This window comes from Schistocerca piceifrons, chromosome 3 (assembly GCF_021461385.2).
Source record: "Schistocerca piceifrons isolate TAMUIC-IGC-003096 chromosome 3, iqSchPice1.1, whole genome shotgun sequence".
Classification (NCBI taxonomy): Eukaryota; Metazoa; Arthropoda; class Insecta; order Orthoptera; family Acrididae; genus Schistocerca; species Schistocerca piceifrons.
This window is the reverse complement of record NC_060140.1, coordinates 467,160,622-467,174,148: the sequence shown is the minus strand read 5'-3', so window position 1 is coordinate 467,174,148 and position 13,527 is coordinate 467,160,622. Positions and strand designations below refer to the sequence as shown.

The window sequence follows — 13,527 nt, the reverse complement described above, 5'->3', positions numbered from 1 at the left end:
GTGACGGGACACACCATCCCTGAGGTAGCGATGAAATGGGGATTTTCGCGTACGACCATTTCACGAGTGTACCGTGAATATCAAGAATCAAGTAAAACATAAAATCTCGGCCATTGCTGCGGCCGAAAAAAAATCCTACAAATATGGAACCAACGACGGAAGAAGAGAATCGTGGAACGTGAAAGAAGTGCAATTCTTCTGCAAATTGCTGCAGATTTCAATGCTGGGACGTCAATAAGTGTCCGCGTACGAATCGTTCAATGAAACATCATCGATGTACACCCTTGGTGACTGCATGACACAAAGCTTTGTGCCTCGCTTGAGCCCGTCAACACCGAAACTGGACTGTTGGTAACTGGAAACATTTTCCCTGGTCGGACGGTCCTCGTCTCAAATTGTATCGAGCGGATGGACGTGCACGACTATGGGGACAACTTCATGAATCCATGGACCCTGTATGTCAGCTGGGGACTATTCAAGCTGGTGGAGGCTCTGTAATGTTGTGGCGCGTGTGCAGTTGGAGTGACATGGGACTCCTGATACGTCTGCATATGACTCGGACAGATGACACTTACGTAAGCATCCTTTCTCATCACCTGCATCCATTCATATCCATTCTGCATTCCGACGGACTTGGACAACTCCAGCAGGACAGTGCGACACCACACACGTCCAGAATTGATAAAGAATGGTTCCAGGAACTCTCTTCTGAGTTTAAAAATTTCCGCTGGCCACCAAACTCCGCAGGCATTAACATTATTGAGCAAATCTTGAATGCCTTGCAACGTGCTGTTCAGAAGAGATTTCTACCCCCTCTTACTCTTACGAATTTATTGTCAACCCTGCTGGATTCATGGTGTCAGTTCCCTCTAGCACTCATTCAGATGTTAGTCGAGTCCATGCCACGTCTTGTTGCGGCTCTTCTGTGTGCTCGTAGGCGCCCTACACGATATTAGGCACATGTACCAGTTTCTTTGGCTCTTCAGTGTACGTAAGAAATGCTAAATGTCTCATGTGGGTAGTTCGTGTTACAGACAAGAAGTTGGTTCATTACTCTCTTCAATTAACTGACAGTGCAACACTACAATAACTACAGTTCCATACACAGTATTGTTATTATTATTATTCAAGTGGCCAGACACAAAGCAATGGCAGCATAAAGTTTTCCAATTTCTGCCATTTCCGAAGTATGGAGCCCAATGGTCAAGTAATTTTCAAACGGATAATACAGTCCTGACATTTTAACTCGGTTTGTTTCAAGTGGTGGTGCTGGGTGCATGTGAAGCGCGTGCCGCTAGGAAGAGGCGCAGTGGGTGCGAGACGTGTTTTGGTTCAAATGGCTCTGAGCACTACGGGACTTAACATCTGTGGTCATCAGTCCCCTAGAACTTAGAACTACTTAAACCTAACGAACCCAGGGACATCACACACATCCATGCCCGAGGCAGGATTCGAACCTGCGACCGTAGCAGTCGCGCGGTTCCGGACTGAGCGCCTAGAACCGCTAGACCACGGCGGTCGGCACGCGTTTTGAAACAAGTGTATACCCTCACTGTAGATGGTTAGCTCCATTACCAGAGAAGAAGCTGTACGTAGCATAATCGATGCACCTTCAATTGCTTCATCACGCATTTTGAAACATACGTTCATGTACACACATACGCATACACTCTATCCGAAGAGAACACATGGAGAAGACATACGGCATACACGATTAATATTAGGTTGGTGCGTAAGTAGGTAGCATTTCTATTTTGCTTCTTGGTTATCTGCTTCCTTTGGGTTTATTTGTCGATTGTCATTTTCTGTTTGTAGTTCACTGTAGCTACTTGAGTTTACATATTGTCATTTTGTCGTTCAGATGGCTCTGAGCACTATGGGACTTAACATCTGTGGTCATCAGTCCCCTAGAACTTAGAACTACTTAAACCGAACTAACCTAAGGACATCACACGTATCCATGCCCGAGGCAGGATTCGAACCTGCGACCGTAGCTGTCACGCGGTTCCAGACTGAAGCGCCTAGAACCGTACGGCCACACCGGCCGGCTTGTCGTTCAGAGATAGTGAATGGAGCTATGGAGGCTATAAAATGGGAGTGCGAAGTGGAGCAATCGGAACATTTCCAATGTATTCTTTTGTTTGAGTTCATCAGAGGCAGGACAGGAGCGGGGGCAGCGAGAACAATTTTCGCCGTATACGGCGATAATACCATTGTACATACCACGGCAAGAAAATGGTTCTCTTGTTTTGAGGGTGAACGTTTTGACGTTAGTGACTCTCCACGATTAGGACACCTTCGGTGTTTGATGAAGATCGTTTAAATGCATTAATCCACAATGATCAGCGCACTGCCACTGTATTCGAGAACTGGCAAATGTGGTAAACCGTAATAATTCCAGCATAATGTGAATGAAGGTTCAAAAATCGGATGTTTGATTACCGCATGCCCTAAGCCAAACCAATAAATATCAGTGGGTGGTTATATGTGCATTGGGCCCGCTCATCATCAATTGGCATGTGAACAACACGTATCATTCCTGTCCTTGTTGTTATTGTTGACGAGAAGTTGTGTATTTATGCTAACATAAGGAAGAGAAAGAAATGTTTGAGTCCAATACAACGCTCGCCTGCATTCTGCTAGACTGCCAAAAAACTATACAGGAGTTTGGAGGGGAAATCATTCCGCACCCACCTTATTCACCTGATATTTCGCCGTGAGATTTTCACTTTTTCCGCCCTCTATCGAAGAGCGTTGGAGGAAGTTCCCCTCCGGATGAAAATGCGCTCCGAACATGGCTCGACAAGTTCTTCGCTTTAATAGCACTTGATATCTACAGTCGTTGAATCGAAAAGTTACCCTAGCGTTGGGAGACTGTTGTTAATAGTGAATGAGAATGTATTATTGATGACTAAAGTGTAGATTATGTATACCTGTTGTCTTTATTAAACTTACAGAAAAACGCTACGAATTTATGAACCAACCTAATAGATGCGAAGGTAGATTTTGACTGTGATAGCAGTGAAAATAAAACAAGGAGCTGAATGAATTTGGATTATGAATTACGATGAGCATTCACTGAGAACAGCATATATAAAGAAAAGGATGTCAGACAGAAGGTAGGTAAATAGATATATTCCAGGTTAACGTCCCTTCGGCGAGGTCATTAGGAATGCAGCGAAGTTGAGAGTGCGGAAGGATTGGGAAGGAGACTGGACGTGGTCTTTTCAAAGGAACGAGTCCAGCATTTGCCTGAAGCGATTTAGGAAAATCACGTAAAACCTAAATCTCAACGTCCGGACGTGGATTTCAACTGTAATCCTCCCGAATACAAATCTAGTTTGCTAGGCACTTCGCCACCTCTCTCCGTGTTATACATAGGCAATACTAATACATCATTTTAAAAGGTAAAATGTTGAAAGAGAACTCTTTTTGATTCTAAAGTTTACTTAGGCACTGAAGCTGGTGACAGTGGGGGAGCGCAGCATATTTAACGTTAATGGTCTAAGAAGGGATGGGGGCCACTGAGTTACACGCACTCTGAATTCTCTCATATTTTCATTATAGACTTACTTGAGCATTTTAAGGACGATACATTTCACAGGCCGTTACACACACTAATAATAGAAGACCATTTCCTAGAATTTCGTGGTTTTGTTTATGTTCACCGCCCTCTGAATCTCTTAGATTGTATAGATTGTTCACTGAACTTTAACGCTGGGAGAGCGCTGTTTAACTTACAGCAGTTACTTATTTCCTGTTGCAGATGAACCAGCTGTGCCGCGTGTGTGGGGAGCCAGCAGCGGGATTCCATTTCGGTGCCTTCACCTGCGAAGGCTGTAAGGTAAGTTGCAAGGTGACGTTTCAGACAGAATCTTGACTGGCGATCAGCTTTTGCCATATTTCAGTAAGATTTTTTTAAATTCACTGACTTCCTTACCGCTGGGTTTCCACCTCCGACTTAGCAGTGATCTCAGACGTGACACAAGGTGAAGCAGTGGCGTAACGTTCCTAATCATCAGACTGCACTACCACGTCCGGATGAAATGAGCCGTATCAGTAGTTCGACATAGAATGAAAACATTTTGCACTATTTATGGTGATCCATGAATCGAGAAGCGAAAGAAACGTCCCTTTTTAATCTTATTCTCTCCCTCCAGCGCAGTACTGTGTTAGCGCTACAATATCTTCATTGACTCATGGTAACAAAAAAAGGGAGGGGGGGGCTATGACGATATCCGAGTGGTATACGTCTTTCATCCTTTATGTAGTCTACATTTGGAATCTGATCATGTCTGTTACCTCTAAAACGCGTAACTATTGTGTCCACCGGTTACTTGCAGTTCCAGAATATCTGATCAATTGCAAACACCGAAACGCGTAATATTGGATTAATAGAATCATTTAGCAGTGAGTCAATGACTTTTCCCTATTCAGCATTTTGCAGGCTACGTATATTGTGTAACATGGTCATATGCCTCCTTCGTGGCTTTATGCCGCGGGTATATTTTACCTAAGGTGTAATTTAAAATTACAGAAATGAAGACTGAAGCTGAATTGAATTTAGGCTACACGACAAATTAATTTTCAATATACAGTTTATTTAGCAGCACAAAATCATAAATAACTCTCGTGCATTTTTAGGCAAAGGATTTATTCCATCTATAGAATGTTCGCTAAATCGGCTCAATACTGCACTGGTTCCAAGTTATTGTCCTTTCTGATCAAGTTTTCGGTTAAGTCCATCGCTGATAACGCGAGAAATGAGTTGCTGAAATAGTTCCGCACAAGTACAGCTCTTAATTGAGAACGTAGCAGAAAAATGTCACATTAAAAGTGAGCGTCCAAACATAATTCAAAGGCTGTAAGGGACTATTGACTCTACCGTAAATTTATAAGTCGGCAGAACTTTAATTCGGAAATTTACCAATTACAGAAATCTCACTTTGTGAATATGTTACAATCCGCAAAAGGATTTACCTACCTGGTTTTATTGCCGAGCAAAATGGCACAGTTAACCTTTTAAAGTTCGCCATACTTTACTGTTCATGTCTGCCTTCATGTTATCTATATAGGTGCTAATGCCATTTTAAATTTGGGCACAAACGTCTCCCTGCAGCAGTATCCAAATTCTTTTATACCGTTTAGACTATACAAGAAACATTAACTCGCAAACATTATAACTTGAACTCTTCTGCTGGTCCGTGTCTGTGTAAACAAAAGTGGGTTTGTGGGTCTGCCTTAATGCAAACACTTTTTATTTACTTCCTCAAACTAGTTTCAGCGAAATATCACCGTCATCAGTGGGTTTCTTTATTCTTTTTACTCTAAGCTTTTTGCATAATTTTCGTAAATAATGGCAACACACATATAAAATATGTAAGTTTAAGTAAAAAAGAGAAAAGAAACCCACTAATGATGGCTGTATTTCGCCGAAACTAATTTGGGAAGTAAATAAACAAAAAGTGTTTGCATTAAGGCCGATCCACAATCCCCTATCAAATCACAATACACCAAATGAGAATGCTGCTGTGCCAGTCAAAATAGTACCAACAACGTAATTAGTATCAGCTATTCTAGTAGGAGCATAATTATTACTTGTCGCTTAAGGTGACCTTATTATAGAATAAAACCTCTCTTTTCAAATTTGCCCTCGTTAGGAATATGATATTCTGAAGGCATTCTGCATTAAGATGCATTTGGTGGACTGTGAATTTACCTGTGTTGTACCATTTCTCTATAATTAAGGTAATTAGGGCTACAAAGTTCACAAATTCAATAATTATACGAAAATCATACAAATTTATTACTATAAAGCTGTACTACTATTATTGTAAATTAATTCTACGTCACACTCCTTTTTATCCGGGTGTCTGTTATAATTACTTGAGAGTTAATGAATAATGTTCCGTAGTGGCATTCCACGTTTGACAACTAATTACTATATTCTATGGAAATTATCACTGCAATTATTCATAAGTGCCTGAGACGCATGATCCATCGTCGCCTTGCTGCCAGTGGTGTCAACTTCTGTTTAACAATTACCTGATTATCCATGTTAAAGAAACTTGAATAACTACTAACGTATTCGGTAGATCGAATAAGCCTTTGCAACAGGCTGGTTTCTAATGGCGTACTTGATTTCGTTTTTGTATGTACTAGTGTAGAGAGGATATAAAATGTAGACTGGCAATGGCAAGGAAATCGTTTCTGAAGAAGAGAAATTTGTTAACGTCGAGTATAGACTTAAGTGTCAGGAAGTCGTTTCTGAAAGTATTTGTATGGAGTGTAGCCATGTATGGAAGTGAAACATGGACGATAACTAGTTTGGACAAGAAGAGAACAGAAGCTTTCGAAATGTGGTGCTACAGAAGAATGCTGAAGATTAGATGGGTAGATCACATAACTAATGAGGAGGTGTTAAATAGGATTGGGGAGAAGAGAAGTTTGTGGCACAACTTGACTAGAAGAAGGGATCGGTTGGTAGGACATGTTTTGAGGCATCAAGGGATCACCAATTTAGTATTGGAGGGCAGCGTGGAGGGTAAAAATCGTAGAGGGAGACCAAGAGATGAATACACTAAGCAGATTCAGAAGGATGTAGGTTGCAGTAGGTACTGGGAGATGAAGAAGCTAGCACAGGATAGAGTAGCGTGGAGAGCTGCATCAAACCAGTCTCAGGACTGAAGACCACAACAACAACAACATGTACTAGTGTTGATTAACAGAAATTTTGTGTATTGTCGACTTTCCACCACCTGTTTGTATAGTTCGCTGCTTACCATCCCTGTCCGAATAACAAGCGAGACGTAAACATAAATGAGGCCAGCTTACAACCGTACCACACTACATGTATGGTCAGTCGATGAGATATGTCTACAATCATTTAAGGTCACATCGGAGTTGGTTTTCACTAACACTGTAGTTGAGTCGACATAAGTTGATGATTGCCCGCAGTTCATGGTCGTGCGGTTCGATTCCCAGCGGGGTCAGGGATTTTCTCTGCATCGTGATGACTGGGTGTTGTGTGATGTCCTTAGGTTAGTTAGGTTTAAGTAGTTCTAAGTTCTAGGGGACTGATGACCATAGCTGTTAAGTCCCAAAGTGCTCAGAGCCATTTGAACCATTTGACATAAGTTGATCCCTGACAGTTGCAGTGGGCTGGGCAGCCCTGTCTCAGCTAATACCGTAATGCCCTTGTATTAACGTGCCTATGTCAACGCCTCGTTGTTGTCACAGCTCTGTAGACGACTACTGTTTTCACCTGCAGCCGTCAGGGCTTTCAGTTGAAAGCTGACAACAGCGCTGCGAGCTGTCAGGGATTATCTTACGCCGCCTTGGTTATAGTGGGAGCCAATCGTCAGGGACAGCCTACGTGTATCACAGTGCTATGAGCTGCTGTTTTAGGTGATAAGATTTGCAGTGAGTGGAAGTGGGTTGGTGTATGTACATTTATGTGTCAGATCGTGAAATACACTTCGGAACAAAGTTATACGTTCACTTCTTTGAAAGCCCTTCATTCACTCCCATTTCAACGAAGAAATTCGAAATCTGGCTTGAAGGTATTTATGAATTCCTCTGGAAAAAAGGTGTTCTGAGAAGGAATGTGGGACTGAAACTGTGAATTTTCAAGAAATGGGAAATTGCGAAGGTTTGCAGTTAAGCGGAAAATAGGTCGATTTTCAGGCCTTCACTTGGTATGGAAGACGTAAGGTTAATTATAGTTGATAGTGTGTGAAGATCTCAGGTATTAATCTGTAAAATACGATGATTGAAATTACTTTGGGAACAGGCATGGAATGTGTGTAGATATATGGTATGTTGCAAGTGATATTAAAGGCACAATTGTAACCCGAAGTGCAAAGTATTTGGGGTACAGCTAGTTGGATTCGTTTATTCGGAAGGCAAAGAACAATGGATTTATTCTACTTACTTGAAAATATGTGGTAGAGGGTACAGTTTGGTGAGGGCAAACGGATACAGAAGGCGAGGCAGAGTGCACAACGTGGACGGATTTAGAGACATAGTAGTGCAACTTGGATGGACAGAGATTAAAGCAACACTTTTGTTGGTAAGATGGTACAGACGAGGGAGTTGTAGATATATATGATAGTCGACGGAGTGTCCTAACGCTTGGCTGGACAGAACTTTTGGCATTTCTCATCTATTGTGAGCTTGCTTGCCTTTGGATGGTTAGCATGTGAGGGGTCCGTCTCACATTTTTATCAAGTGTTACTCCAAGGAATTGTAGTGATTTTATTATATGGATGGTTGTGGACTGTGATATAGGGATTTCTAGTCCTGAAAGCGTGGATCGTTTTCAGTGATCCAATTAACGTTTTAGCAGTGACGGAAAGAAGCACCTGTTTGTCATACACTACTCCATGGGCGTACACAGCGAGTGGCAGGGGAGGGGGGCAGCTCCCCCCCCCCCCCCCTAGAAAATATTCGCAGTTTTTCACTAGTTTACTGTTTTATATAATAAGAAATGCTCCATGTTTTCTCGGATTGTACAAGTGCATTCCTGTATTTAAAATGTTTATTAAAAGCAGTTTTTCACTGGTTTACTGCTTTATTTAATAAGAAGTGCTGTATGTTGTCACGAGTCCTTGTTTCCTGGGACTAGGGACTAGCCCCCCCCCCCCCCACACCTCATAGTTCAGATCCTGGGTACGCCCTTGAACTACTCTTAAGTTTTCCTTTCTCATAAATGCAGGGAAGACTTTCGTAACTAGGAGCATACGGTCCTGTGCTGATTTCGGACTCTTTATTGATTACTGTCGTGTTAGACGCCTTAATTTCGTCACAATACAAGAGAACCCATTTCTAATACCTGAAACAACAATGTTTCCTGCCCTCGTCTGTAATAATAATAATTTATTTACACTGTTGGCCAGTTTAGTCTATTATGCCATTTTCAAGAGGTAAGCTCGCGTTGGATGAGCTATAATTCGTTTATGTTTCATCGAGAAGGTCCCACAAGGTGCAAAATTTTTGAAATTATGACATTTTCGCCTGTAATTGAAATAATTATTTATTTGTGTGGAAATCAGATTGTGGCGTTTCAGAAATTTTGACTGAGCGTGGTAATTGGATTATGGCCTAGCCAGACATTAGCTATCTCTTGCAAATGACATAACAGGCGTTATTCGCCAACAGTGGAAGTTTATTATTTATTTAGCGTGTGGCAAGTACCACATCACACAAGAAGACTTTTCCCTTTGACAATACCTGTACACGTATTTTACACAGAAAAAATATTGGTAATTATAAATTAATTAAATGAATACTATTTAAAAGCACAGTAGGTCACAGCCATATATCCGACCGCTGAATAAATTCAAGTGATCCCTCTGCTGACTTCTTTAACTCTGTAACTCGGATAGCCAGGAAAGGTTCGTTTTGGGCACCCACCTATATCCGAGTGGCTTTCAATAAGTAGTGCAACACTTTTTTTTCTGAAAGCAGGTTGGTTTTAGTCAGGACTCCAATACATTATACAGGGCTATTACAAATGATTGAAGCGATCTCATAAATTCACTGTAGCTCCATTCATTGACATATGGTCACGACACACTACAGATACGTAGAAAAACTCATAAAGTTTTGTTCGGCTGAAGCCGCACTTCAGGTTTCTGCCGCCAGAGCGCTCGAGAGCGCAGTGAGACAAAATGGCGACAGGAGCCGAGAAAGCGTATGCCGTGCTTGAAATGCAGTCACATCAGTCAGTCATAACAGTGCAACGACACTTCAGGACGAAGTTCAACAAAGATCCACCAACTGCTAACTCCATTCGGCGATGGTATGCGCAGTTTAAAGCTTCTGGATGCCTCTGTAAGGGGAAATCAACGGGTCGGCCTGCAGTGAGCGAAGAAACGGTTGAACGAGTGCGGGCAAGTTTCACGCGTAGCCCGCGGAAGTCGACGAATAAAGCAAGCAGGGAGCTAAACGTACCACAGCCGACGGTCTGGAAAATCTTACCAAAAAGGCTAAAGCTGAAGCCTTACCGTTTACAATTGCTACAATCCCTGACACCCGATGACAAAGTCAAACGCTTTGAATTTTCGGCGCGGTTGCAACAGCTCATGGAAGAGGATGCGTTCAGTGCTAAACTTGTTTTTCTTAATGGTGAAGTGAACAGACACAATGTGCGAATATGGGCGGTAGAGAATCCTCACGCATTCGTGCAGCAAATTCGCAATTCACCAAAAGTTAACGTGTTTTGTGCAATCTCACCGTTTAAAGTTTACGGCCCCTTTTTCTTCTGCGAAAAAAACGTTACAGGACACGTGTATCTGGACATGCTGGAAAATTGGCTCATGCCACAACTGAAGACCGGCAACGCCGACTTCATCTTTCAACAGGATGGTGCTCCACCGCACTTCCATCATGATGTTCGGCATTTCTTAAACAAGAGATTGGAAAACCGATGGATCGGTCGTGATGGAGATCATGATCAGCAATTCATGTCATGGCCTCCACGCTCTCCCGACTTAACCCCATGCGATTTCTTTCTGTGGGGTTATGTGAAAGATTCAGTGTTTAAACCTCCTCCACCAAGAAACGTGCCAGAACTGCGAGCTCGCATCAACGATGCTTCTGAACTCATCGATGGGGAAGACTTTTTCCTTTGACAATACCTGTACACGTATTTTACACAGAAAAAATATTGGTAATTATAAATTAATTAAATGAATACTATTTAAAAGCACAGTAGGTCACAGCCATATATCCGACCGCTGAATAAATTCAAGTGATCCCTCTGCTGACTTCTTTAACTCTGTAACTCGGATAGCCAGGAAAGGTTCGTTTTGGGCACCCACCTATATCCGAGTGGCTTTCAATAAGTAGTGCAACACTTTTTTTTCTGAAAGCAGGTTGGTTTTAGTCAGGACTCCAATACATTATACAGGGCTATTACAAATGATTGAAGCGATCTCATAAATTCACTGTAGCTCCATTCATTGACATATGGTCACGACACACTACAGATACGTAGAAAAACTCATAAAGTTTTGTTCGGCTGAAGCCGCACTTCAGGTTTCTGCCGCCAGAGCGCTCGAGAGCGCAGTGAGACAAAATGGCAACAGGAGCCGAGAAAGCGTATGCCGTGCTTGAAATGCAGTCACATCAGTCAGTCATAACAGTGCAACGACACTTCAGGACGAAGTTCAACAAAGATCCACCAACTGCTAACTCCATTCGGCGATGGTATGCGCAGTTTAAAGCTTCTGGATGCCTCTGTAAGGGGAAATCAACGGGTCGGCCTGCAGTGAGCGAAGAAACGGTTGAACGAGTGCGGGCAAGTTTCACGCGTAGCCCGCGGAAGTCGACGAATAAAGCAAGCAGGGAGCTAAACGTACCACAGCCGACGGTCTGGAAAATCTTACCAAAAAGGCTAAAGCTGAAGCCTTACCGTTTACAATTGCTACAATCCCTGACACCCGATGACAAAGTCAAACGCTTTGAATTTTCGGCGCGGTTGCAACAGCTCATGGAAGAGGATGCGTTCAGTGCTAAACTTGTTTTTCTTAATGGTGAAGTGAACAGACACAATGTGCGAATCTGGGCGGTAGAGAATCCTCACGCATTCGTGCAGCAAATTCGCAATTCACCAAAAGTTAACGTGTTTTGTGCAATCTCACCGTTTAAAGTTTACGGCCCCTTTTTCTTCTGCGAAAAAAACGTTACAGGACACGTGTATCTGGACATGCTGGAAAATTGGCTCATGCCACAACTGGAGACCGGCAACGCCGACTTCATCTTTCAACAGGATGGTGCTCCACCGCACTTCCATCATGATGTTCGGCATTTCTTAAACAAGAGATTGGAAAACCGATGGATCGGTCGTGATGGAGATCATGATCAGCAATTCATGTCATGGCCTCCACGCTCTCCCGACTTAACCGCATGCGATTTCTTTCTGTGGGGTTATGTGAAAGATTCAGTGTTTAAACCTCCTCCACCAAGAAACGTGCCAGAACTGCGAGCTCGCATCAACGATGCTTCTGAACTCATCGATGGGGACATGCTGCGCCGAGTGTGGGAGGAACTTGATTATCGGCTTGGTGTCTGCCGAATCACTAAAGGGGCACATATCGAACATTTGTGAATGCCTAAAAAAACTTTTTGAGTTTTGTATGTGTGTGCAAAGCATTGTGAAAATATCTCAAATAATAAAGTTATTGTAGAGCTGTGAAATCGCTTCAGTCATTTGTAATAACCCTGTATTATTCCGCACTCTCTTGATTACAATGCGATGGTCTTAGGCTACCTTACACGGAGGGCCTGTATGCCTCCATGGCGCCATTACTGCATCAGTAACCTCCCCACCATCCACGTACTGCTTCACGCTGAGTGCATCCTTCATTGGGCCAGACAGATGTAAGCCGAAACATGTGAGATTCGGGCTGTAGGGTGGATGAGGAAGAACAGCCCAATGGAGTTTCGTGAGCTCCTCTTGGGTGTGCAGACTTGTGCGAGGCCTTGAGTTATTATGAGAAGGATGAAGTTTCCTGGAATTTTTGTTGTGGCGATCAATCTGAAGCCTTTTCTTCAGTTTCCTGAGGGTAGCACAATACACCTCAAAGTTGATCGTCGCATCGTGAGGGAAGACGTCAAGCAGAACAACACCTTCAGAGCCCCAGAAAGCTGTCGCCATGACTTCACTGGCTGAGGGTGCGGCTTTGAACTTTTCCTTCGGGGGATAGGTGGTGTGGTGTCACTCCATGGATTACCGTTTTGTTTCCGGTTCGAAGTGATGAACCCATTTATGGACGTCCATCTTATTGCATGGACGAGGGACTTGAGAAAAAGTAACACCAAAGCTGTAGCTTGAGAATGTCTTTATTCTGTGACACGACTAGTTTTGGTGGCACATTATCGCCATCCTGGGAAGCCACCAGTGCCAAAAGAGTATTTCATTTCCTCCGCGCATTTACTGTAGGGTTCTTGTTACTTGCACACATGGGCTAGGAGTCTATACGCGACACCGTGTTTGTCTCCAATGTCATTTTGAAACCTAAGTATAGCGCCGTCACCTATTGGAACTTCATGAAATAAAAGGGGCTGAATCGAGAATATTCCACGACGTCCCACAACAAGTTCTACCTTTTCTAAACCGAATATGGGAGATCTGTTGCAGTACCTATTGAATGCCCGTCGTATATATGACACACTGAATATTTTGTCGTTTCGCAGCACTATCACACCTGGGCGATGTTGTTAATCCAAATTTATAAATTCTACTCTTTGTCCATATTATTTTCAGGGAAGGTCAGATCTTGCGGTGCTGTTCAAAACCTGGTGGCTTGGACGAGCTGCAGGACGTAGCTTTCTTCTGCCGTATTTCTCTTCATCGGTTGTTACTCTGTTGTCCACCAACAGTTTTGCACATTTTATACGTGGATGACGGAAGTGAAGTTTGTTTCTATTGAGTGCAGGAATGTACTCTTGTATAGGAATATAAGCATCACCAGCTATGTTTGTAAATTCCCACTTGAGAGCAATTATCGCCACAAAAATGGG

The 13,527-nt window shown here is 42.9% G+C and overlaps 1 protein-coding gene across 1 annotated transcript in view; it reads left to right on the top strand.

Annotated features, from left to right (window-relative positions):
- Positions 1-13,527, top strand: part of LOC124789576 (protein embryonic gonad-like) — a 416,063-nt gene that overhangs the window by 315,330 nt on the left and 87,206 nt on the right. Inside the window, exon 2 of the mRNA XM_047256982.1 lies at positions 3,767-3,844. Within this exon, the coding sequence (XP_047112938.1) occupies positions 3,767-3,844 (78 nt within the window). The remainder of the gene's footprint in view (positions 1-3,766; positions 3,845-13,527) is intronic.